This window comes from Aspergillus costaricaensis (genome assembly GCF_003184835.1).
Source record: "Aspergillus costaricaensis CBS 115574 unplaced genomic scaffold BO79scaffold_13, whole genome shotgun sequence".
NCBI lineage: Eukaryota > Fungi > Ascomycota > Eurotiomycetes > Eurotiales > Aspergillaceae > Aspergillus > Aspergillus costaricensis.
This window is the reverse complement of record NW_020291813.1, coordinates 811,801-833,156: the sequence shown is the minus strand read 5'-3', so window position 1 is coordinate 833,156 and position 21,356 is coordinate 811,801. Positions and strand designations below refer to the sequence as shown.

The following is a 21,356-nucleotide window of genomic DNA, read 5'->3' as shown; positions in this document are numbered from 1 at the left end:
CACATAACACCCAACACAATATGGGCGAACCGATTCAATCACTTCCAGATTCAGAGCAGGAGCGACGTGCTCTGGCACGGACACTGCTCATTGAACTGCTGGCGTAAGTGCCACTACGGGTCAAAATTCCATGAGAGTTGTAGGTTAACGAACCTGACTAGCTACCAATTTGCCTTTCCGGTTCAATGGTGAGTTTTGTTCCTATTCCCGATTCGCAAATTTGCCACTGACCCGAGCAGGATTGATACACAGAAAGAGTTCTTCACGCGAGATGAGGCCGTGGAGCGATACGTAGAGGTCGGCCCGGCCAAGGTGTTGTCCACCATGGGCAAGAAGACGGTTGCCCGCAATCACCAGCTGCAGGACCAGCTGCACCTGATTCGCCGTCAATTCCTTTCCCACAGCGATGATTATGGGCAGATATGCTATGAATACGAAGAGTCGCAACCAGTGGCCACGACAGAGACTCAAGCTGCCCCAGTCACCCCAGCACCGGTTGCTGTGGCCCCTGAAGCCCCGGTTGCTCCTGCTGCAGCTCCCGCTGCTCCAGTTGTAGCGGCAGCCGCTGTCGATGATGTGCCACTATCTGCGCTGGATATCGTGCTGGCTCTGAGTGCCCAGAAGCTGAAGCAGCCATTTGACCAGGTGCCTCTCCAGAAATGCATTCGTGACCTGTCTGGAGGTAAGACTGTCCTTTTAATCTTCTCAACAGTTCCCTTCTAACGCTGTCCAGGTAAATCTACACTACAGAATGAACTTATTGGTGACCTGGTGGCCGAGTTCGGTGGCACACCCGACGGCTGCGAAGACCTTCCCCTTGAAGCTGTTGGGGCAGCCCTCGAAGGCAGCTTCACCGGGCGCCCCGGCAAAGTCATGTCGGCACTTGTCGCCCGCTTGATCTCGGCCAGGTTTCCGGCTGGATGGAATCAGAATAGCATTCGCAGCCACCTCGAGACACACTGGGGCTTAGGGGCACAACGTCAAACAGCTGTTCTCTGCTATTCAGTAAGTCTAGACCCCTCGTCTCGGCTGGAGAGCCCTCAGGCAGCCAAAGAATTCGTCGACAGTGTTGTGTCCCGATACGGACGCCACAGTGGCATTACTATCAGCCCAGCTGCTGCGTCCGCGGGCGGAGGTGCTTCCGCTGGCGGAGCTATGATTGACTCCAAGGAGCTGGAGCGGCTGCGCACGGAGCAGAACGACGCTTTCAAGCAGCTTCACCTGGCACTCGGGAAGATCTTGGACAGCGACGGCGGCGAGCTGGTCCAGAAGCTAGCGCACAGCGAAGAGCTCTGGCAGGAAGCCGACCAGAAGCTGGAGGCTTGGCAGGCTGAGTTTGGCGATGGCTTCTTGACTCGCATCTCGCCCATCTTCGACGCGAAACGCGGTCGCAGCTATGATGCCTGGTGGAACTGGGCTCGCGTCGATATTGCCTCGCTGCTGCTGGGACCCGGTAGCACTTCGAACGAGGAGAAGATCTGGCAGGTGTTGAATCGCTCGAATCCCAGCGCCTTCGACCTAGTCAAGTATCACATTGCCCACCCATTACGCCACAGTGACAAGCAGCTGCAGATCCAGCCCTTGGAGCAGCTGTTCCAGGGTTACCGTGACGCACTCCAAGGAGACTCCGTCTTCATCCACCGGCTGCCACCTCTGGGTCCTCGTACCACTGTCAGCCCTAAGGGAGTTATCGAGTACGAAGAGATCCCTCGCACCATTGGCGGACGCCCAGATACCTACGTCGAGCTACTCAAGCGCGGAAGTCGCTTCGACGCCCCCGTTGCCGACAGCCTACCTTTTGTTCGGCTCTGTCGTCCTAAAGGCAGTGCCTGGAACTACGATGATGGCCTCACATCCAGCTACTTCGATTCTGTCCAAGCGGCCACATCCATCGGTATCAGCTTCTCCGGTAAGACGGTGCTGATCACCGGTGCCGGACCCCAATCCATAGGTGCTGAGATCACGCGTGGCCTGCTCACAGCTGGTGCCAATGTCATTGTTACCACCAGTCGCTCCAACATGGACTTTTATCGCAGCCTGTACCGCGACTTCTGTGGTCGGGGTTCGTCCTTGACAGTCTTCCCCTTCAATCAAGCCAGTCGCCAGGACTGCCAGGCCCTCATTTCTCATCTGTACAACAACACTCTGGGTACTGCAGGTGACATTGACTGCGTGATCCCGTTCGCCGCCATATCCGAGAACGGCCGACAGATTGACGGACTCGACGGTCTGTCCGAGGTGGCTCACCGCGCCATGCTGGTCAACCTTCTGCGCCTGTTGGGTTGTATCAAACAACAAAAGGAGGCCCGTGGATACGGGGCCAACCCTACGCAGGTCATTCTGCCGCTCTCACCCAACCACGGTACCTTCGGCGGGGACGGGCTCTACTCGGAGTCAAAAATTGGCCTAGAGACTCTCTTCAACCGCTTCAAGTCCGAAAGCTGGGGTGACTACCTGACCGTGTGCGGCGCCGTTATCGGCTGGACCCGTGGCACAGGGCTGATGAGCGCCAACAACATCGTGGCCGAGGCCATCGAGGCTGAAGACGTAATCACCTTCTCTTCGGCGGAGATGGCATTGAACATAATGGCGCTGATGACTCCTGCCATTGCAGAGGCCTGTGAAGACACGCCCGTGTACGCGGACCTGGGTGGCAAGATGGAGCAGCTGGCTGACCTGAAGGGTTTGTCGACTGCCGCCCGTAAGCAGGTGCAACACCAGGCTCGCGCACGCAAGGCCATTGCAGCCGAGGATGAGCTACACGAAAAGCTGTTGAAGGGTCCAGAGGAACAGCAAGAGCCGATCACTGCTCTGACTACACGCAAGCCGCGTGCCAATCTGACGGTCGGCCATCCAGATCTGCCGGATTACGAGGCCATGACGGCAGGTATCCAGCTGCCCGGGCGTGACATGATCGACCTGAACAAAACTATTGTCGTGGTTGGCTACTCCGAGCTAGGACCTTGGGGTAGTGCCCGCACACGATGGGACATGGAGCGAGCCGGGGATCTCAGCCCCGAGGGGTACGTCGAGATGGCCTGGATCATGGGTTTGGTCAAGCACTTCGAGGGCGACCAGCAGGGATCTCCCTACGTGGGCTGGGTCGACGCCAAATCCAACCAGCCTGTGCACGAGGCCGACTTCGCAGAGAAGTATGGCGAATATATCCACGAACACGCCGGTTTACGCTTCATCGAGCCAGAACTCTACGATGGATACGATCCTGCCAAGAAGGAGTTCCTGCAGGAGGTGGTGGTGCAGGAGGATCTACCTATCTTCCAGGCGACTCGTGCTGTCGCTACCGCGTTCAAGACAAAGCACGGTGACAAGGTCTCAATCTCTCCGGCTGGAGAAGATGGGGAGGAGTACAATGTGCAATTTAAGCCCGGAGCTCGATTCTTGGTGCCAAAGGCGCAGCCGTTCGACCGACTAGTGTCGGGCCAGCTGCCTACGGGATGGGATCCAAAGGCGTATGGTATCCCAGCGGACATTGTCTCGCAGGTAGATCCGATCACGTTGTATGTCTTGTGCTGTGTGTGTCAGGCCATGTTGAGCGCCGGCATCCAGGACCCCTACGAGCTATACAGACACATACACGTCTCGGAGCTGGCCAATTGCATTGGCACGGGCGCAGGCGGGTTGATCGCCATGCGTGGTGTGTACCGCGATCGGTATCTCGACCGCGACGTACAGAATGATATCCTGCAAGAGTCGTTCCCCAATGCCATGGATGCCTGGGCGAACATGCTGCTCATGGGTGCGGCGGGTCCCATCAAGTCGCCGTCTGGAACATGTGCCACAGCCATCGAATCGCTGGACACGGCCTGCGAGGGCATTCAGGCCGGCAAGGTCAAGGTGGCTCTGGTGGGTGGCACAGATGACCTGCAGGAGGAGATGTCGTACGAGTTCGCCAATATGAAGGCGACAGCCAACACAGTGGAGGAGCTGGCCCGCGGTCGCACTCCACGAGAAATCTCTCGCCCGACGGCTAGTTCTCGCGCGGGATTTGTCGAGTCTGCAGGATGCGGTGTACAGGTGCTCATGACGGCTCAATTGGCGCTCGACATGGGAGTGCCCATCTACGGCATCGTCGCATACTCACAAATGGCGGGCGACAAGATCGGTCGCTCTGTGCCTGCACCAGGTAAGGGCATCCTGACCGCTGCCCGTGAATCGACTACCGCATCGCTGTCACCTCTTCTGGATGCCACATTCCGCCAGAAGCAGTTTGAAGAGCTACGAACGCAGATCCAGCAGGGGGCGGCTCGCCAGCTTCAGCAGGCCCGACAGGATGGTCAGCTCTCGCCACACCTGGCCCAGGTCATCGACAGGGCTGCAGCATCACAGATTCGTCAGGCCCAGAATCTCTACGGGCTAGATCTACGACAGCAAGAGCCCGGTATCTCACCCATTCGCGCAGCGCTGGCTGTATGGGGTCTCACCGTCGATGATATCGCGGTGGCCTCATTCCACGGCACTTCGACTAAGGCCAACGACAAGAATGAGTCGGAGGTGATCAACACCATGATGAGCCATCTCGGCCGCACCAAGGGCAACCCGGTTATGGTAGTGTGCCAGAAGTACTTAACGGGCCACCCCAAGGGTGCCGCAGGAGCATGGATGCTGAACGGAGGCCTGCAGATCCTGCAGTCAGGAATCGTGCCAGGCAACCGCAACGCAGACAACGTTGACTCGGTCCTACAGCAGTTCGACCACCTCGTGTACCCTGCGGAGTCCATTCAGACACGCGGTGTGCGAGCCTTTATGCTCACCTCGTTCGGATTCGGCCAGAAGGGTGGTCTGGTGGTGGGTGTGTCTCCGCGCTATCTCTTTGCCGCGGTGGATCAGACACCCTATGAGGCATATCGCATCAAGGCGCTCCGACGCTGCGAAATGGCGAATCGCGCCTTCATCGAGGGGCTCAACACAAACAGTCTGTTCCAGGCCAAGACCTCGTCCGCCTGGGCCGCCGAGGACGAGATGCGAGTATTCCTGGATCCATTTGCGCGGGTTGCCGTTGACGACGGCAGCTACTATTTCGATGCCAAATGTCTGCATCCTGATTCAGAGGACTCACTTTCTGAGACGAGCTCCGGAGTCTTGACTGCCGTGGAGACACCCTCAACGCCCACCAGCGAGCCGCTGATGAACGCGTGCCAGAAATGGGTAGAAGGGGCTGTGTCGACAGATGGAACGACCTCGGTAGGTGTGGACATTGAGTCAGTGACTGCTATTAATGTCGAGAACGACGTATTCCTGGAGCGGAACTACACTGAGGCTGAGAGAGAGTATTGCCATGCTGCGCCAGATCCGGCACACTCGTTTGCAGGCCGTTGGGCAGCCAAGGAGGCCGTATTTAAGAGTTTGCAGGTCCCGTCCAAGGGAGCAGGGGCTCCGCTCAACGATATTGAGATTCTCAGTGATGGTGGGATTCCAACTGTTCATGTGAGTTGCTCTGTTCCTGAATATGTAGTGATCACAGACTAATGAGACTGCAGCTACATGGTGAAATTAAGAAGCTAGCTGAAGAGAAGCAGCTGGCCAAGGTTCAGGTCAGTATTAGCCACTCGGGCGAGCTTGCCATGGCGGTGGCTGCCACTACGTTTGGTCCTGCTGAGAAGGAGTGAATGTTGTTACAGAGGGAGAAATGGAGCGTATGAAAAGATCCAGACTGTACAGATTGACTTGGATACTTGGTGTTCAATGATTGCAATTCTTTTGTTTGTAATGAGTACTATGAGCTTTATGATCAGACATTATTATATCTATCACAATATTTTTGCAGCAACTATCATTGTCATGCTTTTACAAGCCAAATTTTAAGCCGATGAGAGACACAGCTGATTCTGTATTCATTGCCTCGGCACATGGATGATGCCCCTTAGACAGAACATCCTGCAGAAACAAGAGTAGCATTATATCGCGGTTGTCAATTGTGATTTAATCTATCCAAATCAGCAGCTGGACCCCGCTGCCCCTGGCCGAATCGCCACATGGGAGGGCGCAGTCTTGATTGCTAGAGCTTTGCTAAGTTAATGCATATTACGATGACCTCAACCGTGCTGTATTTAGCTCACTGCATAAGTCCAGACCAAATGAATACCTGTTTTCTAACTCCTGGTCCAGGGGAGAGAATTCTTGGATGGTACAGTGGTCCATAACCTTAAAAACCGGTTATAACCGTAGTTCCTCGACACTCGGGTGGCTCAATCCTTGACCATCACCCTATATGGAGTATTTGCTGTACATTATTTATTGTAGTTTTCTTATTCAAGGTCGTAAATAAATCATACTTTTCAATCAATTTTACTGGCGGTTAAGGGACTTGGTGTTAAGAAACGTAATTGCCCGATGGCCGCTATTAACCGCCGTACCCTATTCAATTTTGCTCATTATTCCCAGCCCCGGATCTCACGACTCCACACAATGAAATTCTCACTCCAGCTTGCCATAGAAGATGACTTTCCCGAGCTCATAACCGCACAGTGGGAAACGTTTGACAATCCTCCGCAGGGCATTTTTCGTCTCTTCTTCCCCATTGAAGATGGCGATTGGGAAAAGAGCCTACAGAGAAGTATCGAGGACCAGCGCACGTCTTTCATCAGGGAGCGGCCGACCGTCAAGTGGATCAAGGTCATGGATGTAGAGAAGAAACGGATTGCGGCCGCTGCCAAATGGTATTTCTTCGACAATGCCAGCTCTTTCGCCAAACGCCCGCCGGTCGAGGTTGATTGGTATCCCAAAGGGGTGATCAGGAACTTTGTGACTCAGGCTGTGCAGCAATATGAGCAGCCACGGCATGATATGGGCCAAGGGCCACATGCGTGTAAGTCTATTCTCTTCTAAGTTGTTTCGTTTTTGGTCAAACGAATAACTACTCTTCCATTCATTATTGAGATTCTGAGCCGTTATATTCCATGAATGACTCTTGTTTCGTCACAGACCTTCATATTGGCTTCACAAGACCGGAGTATCAAAAGCAAGGTCTTGGTAGTAAGTGGATGGAATGGGGACTGGCAGAGGCGGACCGATTGGGGCTGGAGACCAGACTGGATGCCACTGATCCCGGTGTTCCTCTCTACGAGAAGTACAACTTTCAGGTAGCCAAGGTGCATGAATTGAGCCCGGTAATACCCGCAAGTCTGACGAGGAGTGAGATGCGGGAATGGAAACGCTGTGAAGAGGAATTTCTACCCATTCGCATCACTGTGATGGTGCGCTTCCCAGGTGGAGTTCCCGCTGCAAGTATGGAGGTTCAAGGAAGTCAGTAAAAGAGGAGAACGTTCGTATACATGAATATCACTACTTGTGTAATCCCCACTTGTAGGGAGACATAAGTACACCGCCGGTAGAAACCCGGTGAGACAAAGACTACTTACGAATATGTCCTCAACTTATGTTTTGAAATTCCCTGAATGAAAATTGTTCGACGGCATCCCCCTTTGTCCACGAGTCATAAACTAGAATCCCGAGGACAACAAACCATCCCAGCGGCGATTTCCTTCCAAGGGCTTACAAGATGAGTAGAAGCCCAATAAATTGGTAGTAGGGGCCCGATATCTCAGCCAATTTACAACCGATCACCAGGCTTCCTCCCTGATTATCGGTAGCTGCTTAGAAAAATATCCCTGCTTCTCCGGAGTATATAGGTGTAGTCACCATTCCCTGGCCCATTACATTGCTTCGATTTTCCTACATTCTTTTCCAAAGTCTCTCAAAGTTCAGGCCCATCACTTACAGTCTCACCACCCAGAATTTTGATTGTCTCTGCCTCCCCATACGAAAGATTTTGTAAGGTTACCTGGCCTACTCATACCGCTCGTCCCAATCTATATTCGGCCGTCTGTTGGATCTGCTCAGCAGCAAGATGAGATATCTCTGGAATCTACATAGTAGAGGTCAGTATAGCATAACTGGCAATCAGGAATACTATGTTTAAGTGGGAGAGAAGAAAGTAAATTGCAAAGCTAACATCTGGGTCAATTAGGTCGGTGGTTTCGTTGCTATGAAGCGTACGGTCCTGATCCTGAACTTGGTTCCGATCGCCCCGAGGCGCTGAAAAAGATTAAGCAGCTGTGTGAGAAGCCGGACAAGCTAGATGAATGGGAGGAAGCTCAATTTCCTGCTCCGGTAGGTGCGCTGGCCAGCATAGTCTACACTGTGAATTTGGACGCTGGCACACTGGTAGTGTCCTACATCGATGTCCCAGAGTATGAACCCCAGATAGTGACTGCCTGGTATGATCTGCACACGGTACGTGAGGCCTCTAGCTTGTCTGCAGCGGGACTCCGTGAGGATCTGAAGGAACTACCTACGCATGCCCCTGAGGAAATTCTGAATAATGGATTGGCGCAGCCGCCGCTGGAACCACTGCATCTCCGCTTGGATATCCCGACTTTCCTGAACGAACTGCAAGCCCGATTGTTCATCGACCTTATGTGGGCCTGGCGCTGGCACGTTTGCGATCCGATAACTATGCGTTACGATTCACCGGCGTTGAATTACTTTTGTATCGCTATCTTACGTCTTGCAGCTTGGGATTTCGAGGTTTCATTTGACACCGACGTTGACCTCCCAGTGACAGATTATCCTGATGTACCCTGGAGCTGCCCCAAAGGTGACATCTACTGGTTCCATGGATTCCTTGTTGTTCTACACAACAACCTGGAGGATCAATCCATGGTCCGCTCAGCCGTTCAAAAGGCTGAGCAGTACCTTGAGAAAACCGCATCCCAGAATCATCACACCCGCTTGATAATCATTTCGACATGCCAAGTTGTCTTTGCAGAGATTTCAGACGACACTGTCCGTGCAAGCAGCCCCAGTATGCTGATTTCGGATATGTCCAGCGGCCGGTGGCCTGCGGGTTTCCGTGCTCTCTGCCAGATCCTCACAACAAACTGCTGGCGAGAAAGCAAGACACGCCGGGAGACATGGAAGCCTCGCCTGCCTGCGGAAATTATTCAGCTCATCCTGCAGCATCTGGAACCACGCGATGCGGTAGCATTTGCAAAAGCGTCTTTCATTGCCGAAAGATGGTATTACGCAAGTATACACCAATTCAAAGACCTTGTCGTACAGAGCTCCCGGTTGCTAATACCATGTTGCGGCAAGCGCAGCGGACTCGAAGAGTCCGGGGTGATGTGCTCAGTTTACTACTCCTGGCAACACAGTGACTGCCTTGACCAAGCTAATCTTCCGAGTGATAGTTGTCCCCACTACATTTGCTCGCGCTGTCGAAGTGGTGAGCCAGAATTTCTCATGGGCCGGGAAGCCATGTACAAGTTTCGGCGTAAAGGAGCATGCAAGGTTCGACACGAAGGTACCCTCAAGAGGTTTTGGCTACAGCAGAACCAACGTGTTTCTAGTAAAATGCATGAGTCCAAACACTGTCTTGCGAGCATCGACTATACAGTCCGTTTTAACGGTGCTTTTTCAGGTTTAGCTTATGGTTTTGACGATCGTGACTTGGACGATGATGGCACTGATGCTGATGGCTATAATGCTGATGGCTACGATTATTATAGCTACGACGATGATAGCTACGGCGATAGTGGTTATGAGTATGATGACCATGACGAAGATGACATTGGAAACCATGGCACTGACCATAATGAGTTTGATGATGAACCCTGAGAGTGCCTTGCTATCCGGGTAATCAAAACGTAGTTGAGATGGTGCAAATAGAGAATATATGACTTGAGGAAGGCAATTCAAATTTCTAGCGCTTTAGATGCGTCTCACGCCCTTATATCTGTTCCACTACTTATAATCATGCCCTTCGGGGCTGTCAGACCGTATTTATCCATGCTCCACTGTCTCCCGCGCAGGCATATCATGTAGTGCCATATGCCTCAACATCTGTTCAATCTGAACACTATCTCTGCGTACATGAAAGGCATGCTGCTCCTGCGATTGACCAGATAGTTCCCAGGGCACAAGACGCTCATGTTCAGGCAGCTGTCCATGATACTCATAAAAGTAGACCGACTGACCCTGAACCAATACTGCCCAACAACTTTCCACCACTGGAGCTCGGCTCTCAATGGAATGCCGAAGTCGATCGATACAACTTTGAAGATTATCATCTACTTCCGATCTAACCACGACGTGATCGGCAATCTTACGATTCTCTGAGAGACTGGGCTGAATGTGGCGGATAATGTATCCAAAGCCTGTAGAGCACTTGCCGCCCGTTGATATGGGTGCGACTATGAATCCTTCATCGATAGAAAAGTAGAAAGAAAGAATTCCGGATGTCATTGCCTTCACAGCGTCCTCGTTTCCTGGGTCCTCCTCGACTCGTCGGATAAGTTCATTGAGGATGGGCATGGTGAGATATTCTGCCATGGTTGGTGGTCGAATTCAAAGGGATTTTGAACCTGAGTATTGGCAGTGAGGGTGAGCTCTGGGATTATCTAGCAGCTAGGAGAAAGGGGGACTTGATAGAGGGGTGTAGCGAAGCTCGAGCTGACCACTTCGCCAAGGTGGGGGAGATGTTCTTGTCTCTCGCAAAATAAGCAGTAAAATGGCCGAGGATCGGCAGTGATCGTCGCTTATCTTCTTAAATTCAGGTAGTCGTCTTCCTCTTGTTCTGTCTAACTTTTCCCTTATTGTCTATCATACTAATTGACGTCACATATTAACATATCTAATCATTTCCCAGTATGCAATCCTGAACCAGCCTTATACTGGCTCATCATCCTCCCATCGCCAAAACGCCACCTGAGACTCCCAGAGAGCTCAGGCCTATGTGCATGTAATGATATACGAACGAAACAGAACAAGAAATTTATACCCAATACCTTCGATGCATGGATCTCCCAAGCCTCACCCTCACTCTATCCATCGTAAACAGTGTGACAACCGCACAACCCATCACAATTCCAACTGAGATGACTTTCTGACGCTTCCACCATACTTGTAGAACAGCATTGGCACTGGTATCATGCCAAGTGTAACGAATCCCAGCAGGGAATTGCCCCATCCGTAGCCCAGGGTCGAGTACATGCGCGGTCCCGCCAGCGGCAGCAGAGCACCCATCAGCGACCGCGTGACCACCATTGCGGCGGTACCAGAGGCAGCATACCGAGGATAGCAGTCGATCACGTAGGTCTGCAATGTATTGTAAATACCCACCATGCCGAACGCAAAAGGCGCCAGGCCAATGATCGGCACAATCCAGTGCGTATGCTCCTGCGCAGACCATCCGTACCAAAAGAACGAGACGGGGATGAAGAAGGCAAAGACGATGGTGATGGACAAACGCATTTCCGGCTCAAAGACGTTGTTGTTGCGCAACTTCAGCCGTGTGATGATACGGTCACTGACCAAGGCAAAGACTATCTGGCCACTGATAAAGCCGACACCGAGACCGAGATACGCGAGGCCACTGATCTCCGTGCTCCAGCCGTAGGACTTCTTGAAGACATCGGTCACTGTGGTAAAGAGCAAGTAGAGACATCCGTAGAGTGTGGCCAGATATGTGGCAACTGGGAAGACGATCGGCGAACGGACCAAGAGGTAAAATGGCATGATCAGCCGCTTGCCAAGGGTGCCTGTATAAGAACCTTTGGCGTCCGCTCCATTGGGTTCGTAACAGCTGTATAGTTCAGGACGATTGAGCTCCTTGCGGAGGCGCTCAGTCTTGCGGCGTATTATTACGACGTGGTTGGTCTCACGGTTGAAAATCATGACCAGAGCAGAGAGCGTGCCGCCCGCAATGACCAGCACCCAGAACACCTATCAGGATATCAATATCAGTTATGTGGATGGACACACAGGTGAAAATAACATACCCAGTGCCAACCCGCTCGCTGAGCGATGAAACCTCCAAGAAGCGGTCCCAGAACAGGTCCGATCAAGATACCCGTAGTATAAACTGCCATTGCAATTCCACGCTGTTCGGCCACAAATAAGTCGGCCACCACACCACCACCTGTGGTCAAACAAGCCGATCCACCAACGCCCGTCAGGAAACGGAAAACAATTAGTGCAGAGATATTGGGCGCTAGCGCGCAGCCAATCTGGAAGGCGACAAAGAACGTGTTGGCCGCACTGAGGACAATCCGTCGGCCGTACATCTCACTTAGCGGAGAGAAAAAGAGAGGACCAGTCTATATGGCAATTTTGGTAAGCACAAGTCATGCTCTTGACAAATGGAGACCACACATACCACATAACCGATGAGATAACCTGTGACCGAGAGAGTTCCCAAAATAGTCGATGTGACATCAAATTCCTCCTCCGCGTACACCACACCTGGAGAGAAGACAGAAGACGCGAATGGACTGAAGAGGTCGTGAGTAAGAGACAGCAACTGGTTTATTTTGAAGAAGTCTATGCATACCTGATGAACGTGATGGTACTGACCAGTATCATCAAGAACCACTTCTGAGACACAGGAAAATTCCTATCTCGTGTCAGATGCTAGATCTTACATGGTGGCAGATGTGACCGGTTATCTCTCACCTCGGATTCGTTGGGTCATCCTCGCCTTCCCATCCTACCATGTCCTTCTCCAGGTCTATCACAGGGTGCACGTCGGGTCGCTAGTAACTTGACGTTAGTCAACGGCTCACTAATGAACATAATTCTTGATGACAGCGGAATTCAATGCCTACCTTACCGCCGGCCATGGCGCTGGACGAATCCTTGCTAGTGATTGGTTGTTTGTATTCTCGGAAAATCGAAGTCGAAGTTTATAGTGGTAAAAGTTGCACTAATGATCGAGCAAACGATCGCATAGTTTGGATGGTGCTCAGCGCTTGTTCGTGGGTTAGTTGCGCCTGGGCACCATTCTATGAGAGATATATAAGGGGGCCGCGATACTTCCTTCAGGGAGGCTCGGGCCGCGCAGACTTCAAAATCTGACAGATACATCCCAAAAGGAGTCGTGCAATGCACTAAGCATATCTTTCCGGCACGCAATTGACCGCCACGTTGGATCCGGCCTTGTGCAGTGGTTGAGATCAGCGCGTCTGGACTTGCAGCGCCGGTTGGTCGGCACTCGGCCTGCGAGGCCCGATATTTGGGTTAGACCGACCCATTGCGCTGCCGCCCGTGGTTCGGAATCTCACCCAGCGGCCACTCGGATGTTGGGTGGTCAAGGTCTCGGATTGGACGAGAAGGAAAATAGAAGATAGACAAACAACTAAGGGAGGGAAAAATAAAAGGAGGAAAACAAAAAAGACATGAGGGTTCATGATCAGTTGCCACGCGCACGCGGCACCACGCTCAGCTATTATCGGTCGGATCTTGAGGCGCCCGGCATTGGACACTAGTACCCCCAAACCACAATCACATTACAAGTCGGTCTAGAACAGATAGTCGAAGCTGAGTAAATCCCCCGTCATCCCGTCAAATTCCCCAAACTCTCTCCCGAACAGGTAATCCTCGCCTTCCGTAGGTCGTTGCAAATTAAAGGGTCGCGCTTCCAGGTAGTACGTCTGATCTCCGAGCCCTGGCTCCGGTCCATAAGTGGCAGCAGCCCCGGCCAGCGCCTCCATAACTCGCTCAGCTGTCTGGGGAGTGGTGTTTTCGGGCGCCGGAGTTGGCATAGTTGTACATGGCGCACCTGGTTGGAGCGGGGGAACCACATACCCTGACGGTACCGGGGTGGAATCTAAATGAGATAACGGAGGCTGTGATACAGGAATCATGCCGTATGCTTCGACCGGATTAGACTGGGAAGGATGCGTTTCCACGCCGCGCGTGAATGACCCTGAACTGGGGGCAACCACTTCACCCGCTCCAGGACCGTTATATCTCTGATTCCCCTGAGGTGATGCAGCAAGACCCTGTCTTGTCGTCGGTCCCGTATACGGCTCGCTGGCTTTATCCGCAACTGCCTCTGCGGTGTCATTCGGACTTTGCGACTGCGAGCCGTGATCCGATTTAGTGAACGTAGCTGTCAGTACCTAGTCGCTTACGTTAGCCTAGAATCGTCAACATGGAACCATCGCTGGTCGTACCGTTAATGCCACATGCAGGCGACGGGAATGAGAACTGTAAGGGGTGAGGCACATCAGCATTCTCTTTGCTGTGTTCAAATCCATTTTGAGATTTCTTGCTGTGTCCGGGTTCTTAGAGCCCACCACCACATATATCAATGATAAACCTGCTGTGCAGACCATGTACGCAATCCTCCAGTGTGCTCCATATAGGAGACCGTCCCGGTGCATATCCTCGGTCAAATGGATAAGATTGCGGCTGGCGTCAACACACGCCGAGGCGTACTTGTGAAATCCGTGTTCGGCATGGCCGTTCCCCTCGGTGCTGTCGACGAAGTAGTGCAGGAACGGTCGATATAGAAGAATTTGGACGTGTGCATATGTCATCCATAGCTCGTATTTCGCCCTGCGACCTGTTAGCTGGGTGGAACTTAGTGGGACCGTACTCATGGTGACCTTACTTCTCTAAGTGGGGTGCGTATCGACTTGTTCCCCGTTTATACCCCAGTGGGAGCGATGTGGACCACTTCTGCAGCTCCGCTTCGAGCTGCGTGACAATGTCGTTGCTCACCCGGTGGCTCATGGATCCGCTGTTGGTTTTGCGCCGAACGCCTCCCGACGGATAAAGCTCGCGAACGATTCGATCCAGAATATTGTGGAGCTTCAACAGCGCGACAGAACCAGACATACTCCGAATCAGTGCCGGGTCTTGTAAGGCTTGAGATATCCTGGTCGACTTGAGGTCGTTATCGTCCAGATCTAGCGGCTGTTCGATGTCGACTTCGTTGCTGTTGATCGGCCGCGGATAGCCACACATCGAGGCTACGACCATCAGTAATTGTCGCAGAGACCAAAAAAGTCTCCTTTTAATCTCGGCGACGATTAGATTGTCCCTCGTGTTCGGCAGCTGGAGATTCATGCGAACAGCGAGAGAGAATGCGTGTGACAGGCATGTATAGCACGGTGATAGCCTCTCCGTGCTCAAGATGAATAGGTTCATATAGAAGATTGCTTGTAAGGTAACGATATCATTGCAGTCGTGCAGATCAACAAGATCACGGCATGTCGAGAAATATTTCGTTCTGCCTGCGTTAGCATGAATGTAGTTTAAACGACACACCAGGTTGAAGACATACCTCTCCGCGGTCGTGTCGTCGCCGCTTTCAGATGGGCCCTCGCCGATCTTCTCAAAAAGGCAGCCCAACGCCATGAGAGCGTAAACGAGCGGGATATGGCGCATTTCCCCTTCCCCATAGTCGCTCCGATCCAGGCTGTAGAGGAGTTCGAACGCCGAGTCAAACGTGGGTCGGTGCACGACATGATAGAGGACGCTTGCATCCAGCGCTATGTTGATTAGGTGCTCCGCTCGCTCACGGGGTGGTAAGCAGACGACCCGTGGTGCCGGGTTGGCTGACTGGAACAATTTCACCCCGGGTTTCTCTCGTATACGTAGCCGGCTGTCGAAGTCCGCGCCGGGCCAGTCTCCCAGCTCCGCCTTGAGGCGCTCAATAAAAGCACGGTCGGCGGATGAGAAACCGAAGCGAGCTTCTCCTTGGCTTGACTGGGCCTGCGGCTGGGAATCTGTCGGGTCGTGTCCGACATCATTGGCGCCAGCTGTTGACGGGGGATGGACTTGCGACGCCGAGCTGGGGGACTGAGATGAATCTTTGGTGGCGGAAATGGTCTGATAGGATTCCTCCATTGCCTTGACCCTCTTCTCCAACTCCTGCAGACGATCGAAATGTGGGGAAGCTTTGCGCTTGCGACGTGGCTCCGGATACACACATTCTGTACCCGTTAGCTTGTCCCCAGCCTACCGTCTGTGGTCTTATCGCGACACATAAAAAAAGGGCCTCGCACCATTGAAGGAGGTGCGACAGTGATTGCAGGTAGAGACGCCGTCACACTTGATTTTCATCTGGCGACAGCGCTCGCATGCCCGGCGAGTACGATCCTTGGGTCTCCCGGTGGCATCGGAATGGGAGGCATTCCCATTCGGGGGAGGGGGCATCTGAAAATGGCGGAACATGATGAGAGGGGGATAAGAAAAGACCTGACTGCGATGCAGTCATTGGGAGGAGAGGATGTAATGGATTGGGAATGGAAATGGAGATCAACATGCGACCATAGCAAGTTGAGTTGTGGGGGGGTCGAGGAAGAGAAAGGAAGAGTAACAATGTGGATGGAAGATGAGTGAGTGAGTAAGTAGTAGTAGCAAGTTGAGGTGAAAGTTCCAGGTTCCAGTCAGAATGCCGCCCGATCGCTGAGGTTCTCACCAATGACGCACCACCAAACAACAGCCTGAAGGATCACGTGGTGACTGGAGGGGGGAGATTGGAAGGAGCCGTGGCCAGTGGTGGTGGTGGTGGTGGTGGGTTTCGTATTATTGAGCGCATTCTTGATTACTACTTACTACTAGTACTGTAATTCTCTCACTCTCACTCTCAAATCCTTTTTCTTGTCCTGAGGCACCCGGGGGGCGGGAGGATCTTATTGCGCCCGACTGCTTATCGGCCTGCCCATTCACTGCCTGTCGGCTGGTCCCGAAACCTGCCTGTCACTGCCAAAAAAAGAAGAAGAAAAGAAAGAAGAAGGAGAAAAAAAAAAAAAAAAAAAGTACCCACAGCGGATCATTTCTCTATCCACTCTACTTACTACTACTAGTACCTTATTGTCTACTACATAGTAGTCTGTCTGTCTGTCCAACGGTTTTCCTATACTCACACACAAGTCACATTTGCTAACTACTACTCAGTTCGGCTCCTCTTGAGAAAGATGCACTTTTACCTTCATGATCCCTAGTATGAAGGGTATTTACTCCTGCGACTTCAATCCTTCTTTCTTCCCCCCCTCACGGCTTAATGGATACGATGATGCTACCGTGTAGGTTATTACCTGATGGTAAGTCTCACCTTTTTTCTTACTCGAATAATACTTGAATGATAATCGAATGATACTCGGGACAAGGGATAATTGACTCTAAAACGTGGTTCAAAATCCTAGCAGTGAAGGTCATGCTACATAAGTAACCCTATCGGGGAACGAATCCCGCAATAGTAAGAGACAGACAAGTGGGGATCTATTCATGCACATCCTATGTAGCCATCATCATCATATTTATAGCGTGGTCATCAGCCATTACTAGTCTACTTCTCCCATCTATTTAACTACTCCCACCCCCTCCCCCCGGTTCCCCTGTGTCGCGCACTTGCCCTCTCACACCTTCAAGTGCTCATCAAACCACTGCACGGCCTGGATGAAGGCATTCTCTTTGGCGAACAGCACCTTAGGGTCGCTGAGGTCTCCCCGCAAAGCGAATCTATGACGTGATTAGTCCAATGCGCAGTCCATTGGGTTTCCAAAATCACTCACCCATGACCGACACCGCCATAGAGAGTCTGGGCATAGGGCAACGCCAGCGTTTCCAAGATTTGCTCCGACTCGTGTCGCTTCTCGGCGGGGAAGACGTGGTCCTTCTCGGCCGCCGCAATGGCCAGAGGACCCTTGATGGCCTCCAATTCCTCCTTTTCGACCAGACTAGGGTGCGCCAGGAAACCGACATCCACCTTGCCTTGGTCGGGCTTCAGGAACCGAACAACATACTTGGCGCCAAAGCAGTATCCGATGGCACCGATTTTCTGTCAAGAAATCAGTCCCACCGTTCGTCCGGCCAGCCATTGGCAGCGGAAAGATAGGCTTACCTTGATGTTGTACTTGGTGCGCAGTTCAGCTACGCACTTTTCCAGGATGGGGTCGATGACGGGGGGAGTGTGTGCGATCTTCTTCTCGTGGTACTCGCCCACCAGCCATTTGTGGAGGTCCAGGCCCGCGGCGCCACCAATGGGGATGGGATCACCATAGAAGAGATCGGGGATAAGAACCAAGTAGCCATTGGCGGCGAACTGGTCAGCGATCAGCTGGGCATTCTTGAACCGGTGGCCCAGGATATCAGTCAGACTATCTCGGTCAGTTCAAACTATTCAGTTGCTACCGATGCAGTGAGGAGGGACAGACAGAATGATTGCTTTCTCGGGAGCGGCACCCTCGGGAGCCTTCTTGTAGACTTCAAAGTCATCAATGGTGATGAAGTCGCCAGTCGCGTCGCCGTCATGCTTGACGCCCTGGAAGCAGCACTTTCTAGGAGGGTAGGAGGTCATTGTGATGTGTGTAATTGGGGGGAAGTTCAGGGGACTTGGTCGGAAGGGTTTGGATGCTTGACTATGTGACCATGGACTTCTCCCGGTGACTTTATACCTCTCTACTACCTTATCCAAATGCAGTTTTGAGTGATCGGAATCATCTTTGACGGCATATCTCCCTAGTCCTCGGTCACGGACCGTGGTGTTTCTGGTCGGCAAGGATGTTGGGGCATGGTACTTCCTGTTGCCCTCTAGAGATCCGAGGACTGCCTGATGGGGAAATGCCCCGACCGAGATTCGGGTTAGCGCGGGTCCCGCGCTAACCTCAGTCTCGGCCTTTCCCGCTGGCATCCCGATTGCGAGGCAACTTCCTCGTTTTAACCCAAAAGAGGTAAGAGCATGCTGGGAGTTATTGCCTCAGGCAGTCAGCCGTTAGATCATCGCCTACAACACTGCTAACCTTTCCTCGGCTTTGTCTCTGCATAGGTACCAGTACACTACTCTGTACTAGTATCTATCTACTACTCACTCCGTGGGGCTGGAACAACTGCTACCACCGGTCCCGCCGCGAGTTGCACCGATCGTCGCTCCCCCCACATGCAATCACAGAGCATACTGTGTATACCAGCCAGTGTCCCGCGCTATGGAGGTCGGTATCGGTACCCCGTGAAAGTAGCAAGGGACCGACTGTCATTTGGACTCTCGTCTTCTTTTCCCTCTTCTGACGTACCTGACCTCGTCGACCATTGCCGAATCAATCGATCGATAAGTTGATGGAGTTCAATGTGACCACTGCCGCGTCGCAAGGTGAGACACCTTGTCCTAACACAAAACACAATGAGCATTGCATGCGTTCGCATCCTGACCAAGATACACTTCAGTAGAAGAAATGCGACCGTATCTCTTCCTGCTCCGCCTGCATCACCCGCCAGGCTCCCGATAAGCGACAGCGCATGATGAGGCCATGGAGAATGTACACAGATCCTTGCAGGAGGTACCACCGGCCCTACAAAAGCTCCTGCCGAGCAGCGCACAGTCCGAATCATCATCAAGGGCTCCCCATTCACTCTTTCATCCTCGTGTGGACGGGAAACCAATGTTTTGAGAGATACAACTTTCAGCAGGCCCTACGATTATCTCGGCAGCGTTAGCCAGAATGGCTGCCGACAGCGACTTCAGTACGCCTAATGTTGACAATGTCCGAGCGAATACTGTTTGGGGGGGAACTACTATTTTTGGCGCGTTCGGCTGGATCTAATAGGCCATTGGCAGAAGAGGAGCTTTGTGACGGTTCTGTCTATCCGCACGTTTGTCGAGGGACCGTAGATATACGCCTCTTCTCCCACCTGCTATTGATGCCTGCTGGGGAAACGCACCTTGTCATACAAATTCCTGCTTTCTTTCGCATAATCTATGGCAACTTGCATAGAGTTATTGCTCGGCTCAACGGACGATGCCTTTGCTCAAAGTCAGATCCCGGCTCATACTCATTCAGTACCGTGTCCTATTCAAGGGAAGCCATTACGTACATTTGGGGCTCCTTGTTGAGAGGGCGCCCTCCCTCACATCATGGAAGCTCTGTGTCTCATTATCGGTTTCGCATCAACTGCAATGGTTCGCCGGGACATATAAACATGAGTCGGATCCAGGAATCAACGGCAGACCAAATTTGGTCGCCTTCTCAAAAGCTTCGTGTCAGCCGAATGAGCTTGAGCACCGGCTCCAGGGCCGGGTATGGGGCTTTCCACACATAGACCACTCTTCATCTAATACCCTTCATGTGGACATCATGGATTATTCACACGGTGGCCCCTTCACTAAAAGTAATCACCACATCATGGATCATTCACTAACAGTCATTGTCTATATCTTGGATCTTGGGCCCACTTCCGCATCAGCGCAGTTAGCATAGGCTTCTTCAGTGTGGGAAAACCATATTCGATCATGGCTCCCTTTAAAGGCAGCATCTCCCAGCGGGAGGTCCAGTGGGTCAAACTCAGCAATTCCTGCACATACAACAAGATCTGTTACTTCAGGCGAACCAGGTCTCTGGTCAATCTAGCTCATGGCATCAACATCATTGGACAGTGCCTGATGATCTCTGCTAAGAACCGTACGCTTCCCTTTCTCACCTTGTCCATCTATACTGACACTTGGCTAGGCTATGATGACTTACAGGACAAAACTATACCGAAGTTCCTTGATGCTCGTATTGACACCAACAATCTACTTAGCAGCCTCGCTTTCGGAATGTGCGCCTGCACCTTTCTAAATGTCTTTTTTTGCCTCCTCATGATATGCGACTGGTTCTGGCCGGAGCGGAAAGAGAACCTTTGCATTCAGTGGACATGGAAACTCGGTTCCGCTGTGGCGAGTCTGTGGCAAGTGGCAGCATGTGTAGTGATTACTATCATTGTAGCGACGCAGGAAGTTCAGATACACGGTGTGTCAGCAGATGAACAAGAAAGCATCCGGAGCACCTGGGACTGGATCTCTTTGGCCTACCGAAAAGATGGCCGGACAGTAGCGGGGCTAGTCTTCTACTGGCTTGGGTGTGTGTCCGTATGTTGGGGGTAGGTTCTCGGATGAAACGAATGCGATGAGAGAAATATCTAACCATGTGCCAGTACCGTTATTATGTGGCATTGCTACGCGTACCACAACAATGACAGGCCGTTCGCCGATCACGCGAGAAAAGACAGAGCCAAGACGCAGATCAAGGAAGGACTTAAGTTGGACGTTGGACTCCACTCCAGTGAGATAGCTGAGGCTAGTTGGCATTAGTCACTTCTGGATGGTTTGAGTGAAGTATCAGCTTTGTTGCTGTATTGCTGAAGCCCTGGTGCCAAATATGGAATACCAGGAAGAATTTCAGAGGTACTTGCTGCATAGTTGAAGTCTCTGGTTCGAGGATCTAATTAAATTGATTACCTAGATGTTCAGTCAGATAAAACTAGAACGCCTTGCAACAAATATAGCCTCAGGGAGACGACAACGTTCACGGTGTAGCCATGTGTCAACCATGTCAAAGCATGTACTTGACTGCCACGAATATTTTCCTTCCTACGTCATATAAGCGATGATCGCCTCTTCCTTTGTTTTATTACATCGTACTCACTTTCGAAAACTTGGCTACCTAGCTCGAGCTATGGTGGGCTGTCATATAGTAGTATTGCTTCTGCGGCAAATCGGAGCAACAGTTCGTCCCACGGTTAAGGTTGGGGTCCAGGGGGGTGGGGTTTGGTGCAGCAATAGCTGCAGGGTA

The 21,356-nt window shown here is 52.2% G+C and overlaps 8 protein-coding genes across 8 annotated transcripts; 4 read left to right on the top strand and 4 right to left on the bottom strand.

The window, feature by feature from the left end:
- Positions 1 to 20: 20 nt before the first annotated feature.
- On the top strand, positions 21 to 5,627 carry BO79DRAFT_264232 (uncharacterized protein; the record flags this gene model as incomplete). Its single annotated transcript, XM_025686764.1, has 5 exons — positions 21 to 103; positions 162 to 188; positions 240 to 682; positions 734 to 5,445; positions 5,499 to 5,627. The coding sequence occupies 5 exons, from the start codon at positions 21 to 23 to the stop codon at positions 5,625 to 5,627; spliced, it is 5,394 nt and encodes a 1,797-aa protein (XP_025540518.1).
- Positions 5,628 to 6,426: 799 nt separating this feature from the next.
- Positions 6,427 to 7,271, top strand: BO79DRAFT_145716 (putative GNAT family acetyltransferase; the record flags this gene model as incomplete). The annotated part of the gene is made up of 2 exons (XM_025678427.1): positions 6,427 to 6,826; positions 6,943 to 7,271. 2 exons carry the CDS (start codon positions 6,427 to 6,429, stop codon positions 7,269 to 7,271), a joined length of 729 nt encoding a protein of 242 aa, XP_025540517.1.
- Positions 7,272 to 7,986: 715 nt separating this feature from the next.
- On the top strand, positions 7,987 to 9,204 carry BO79DRAFT_119201 (uncharacterized protein; the record flags this gene model as incomplete). Its single annotated transcript, XM_025677939.1, has 1 exon — positions 7,987 to 9,204. A coding segment is annotated over one exon (1,218 nt), but the record flags the coding sequence as incomplete, so codon positions are not given.
- A 597-nt stretch (positions 9,205 to 9,801) lies between these two features.
- On the bottom strand, positions 9,802 to 10,350 carry BO79DRAFT_254431 (uncharacterized protein; the record flags this gene model as incomplete). Its single annotated transcript, XM_025686064.1, has 1 exon — positions 9,802 to 10,350. The coding sequence occupies one exon, from the start codon at positions 10,348 to 10,350 to the stop codon at positions 9,802 to 9,804; it is 549 nt and encodes a 182-aa protein (XP_025540515.1).
- A 406-nt stretch (positions 10,351 to 10,756) lies between these two features.
- Positions 10,757 to 12,787, bottom strand: BO79DRAFT_193948 (MFS transporter). The gene is made up of 6 exons (XM_025681010.1): positions 12,624 to 12,787; positions 12,472 to 12,551; positions 12,350 to 12,412; positions 12,176 to 12,290; positions 11,799 to 12,116; positions 10,757 to 11,742 (listed from the first exon to the last, which is right to left on the bottom strand). The coding sequence occupies exons 1-6, from the start codon at positions 12,636 to 12,638 to the stop codon at positions 10,879 to 10,881; spliced, it is 1,455 nt and encodes a 484-aa protein (XP_025540514.1). The 5' UTR covers positions 12,639 to 12,787; the 3' UTR covers positions 10,757 to 10,878.
- Positions 12,788 to 13,231: 444 nt separating this feature from the next.
- On the bottom strand, positions 13,232 to 16,154 carry BO79DRAFT_245069 (uncharacterized protein). The gene is made up of 5 exons (XM_025685439.1): positions 15,813 to 16,154; positions 15,089 to 15,740; positions 14,414 to 15,034; positions 13,974 to 14,358; positions 13,232 to 13,919 (listed from the first exon to the last, which is right to left on the bottom strand). Exons 1-5 carry the CDS (start codon positions 15,979 to 15,981, stop codon positions 13,317 to 13,319), a joined length of 2,430 nt encoding a protein of 809 aa, XP_025540513.1. The 5' UTR covers positions 15,982 to 16,154; the 3' UTR covers positions 13,232 to 13,316.
- Positions 16,155 to 17,168: 1,014 nt separating this feature from the next.
- Positions 17,169 to 18,109, bottom strand: BO79DRAFT_146062 (dienelactone hydrolase family protein; the record flags this gene model as incomplete). The annotated part of the gene is made up of 4 exons (XM_025678437.1): positions 17,169 to 17,271; positions 17,325 to 17,590; positions 17,654 to 17,909; positions 17,967 to 18,109. The coding sequence occupies 4 exons, from the start codon at positions 18,107 to 18,109 to the stop codon at positions 17,169 to 17,171; spliced, it is 768 nt and encodes a 255-aa protein (XP_025540512.1).
- Positions 18,110 to 19,955: 1,846 nt separating this feature from the next.
- On the top strand, positions 19,956 to 20,668 carry BO79DRAFT_264223 (uncharacterized protein; the record flags this gene model as incomplete). The annotated part of the gene is made up of 2 exons (XM_025686763.1): positions 19,956 to 20,204; positions 20,253 to 20,668. Exons 1-2 carry the CDS (start codon positions 20,036 to 20,038, stop codon positions 20,666 to 20,668), a joined length of 585 nt encoding a protein of 194 aa, XP_025540511.1. The 5' UTR covers positions 19,956 to 20,035.
- Positions 20,669 to 21,356: the final 688 nt, after the last annotated feature.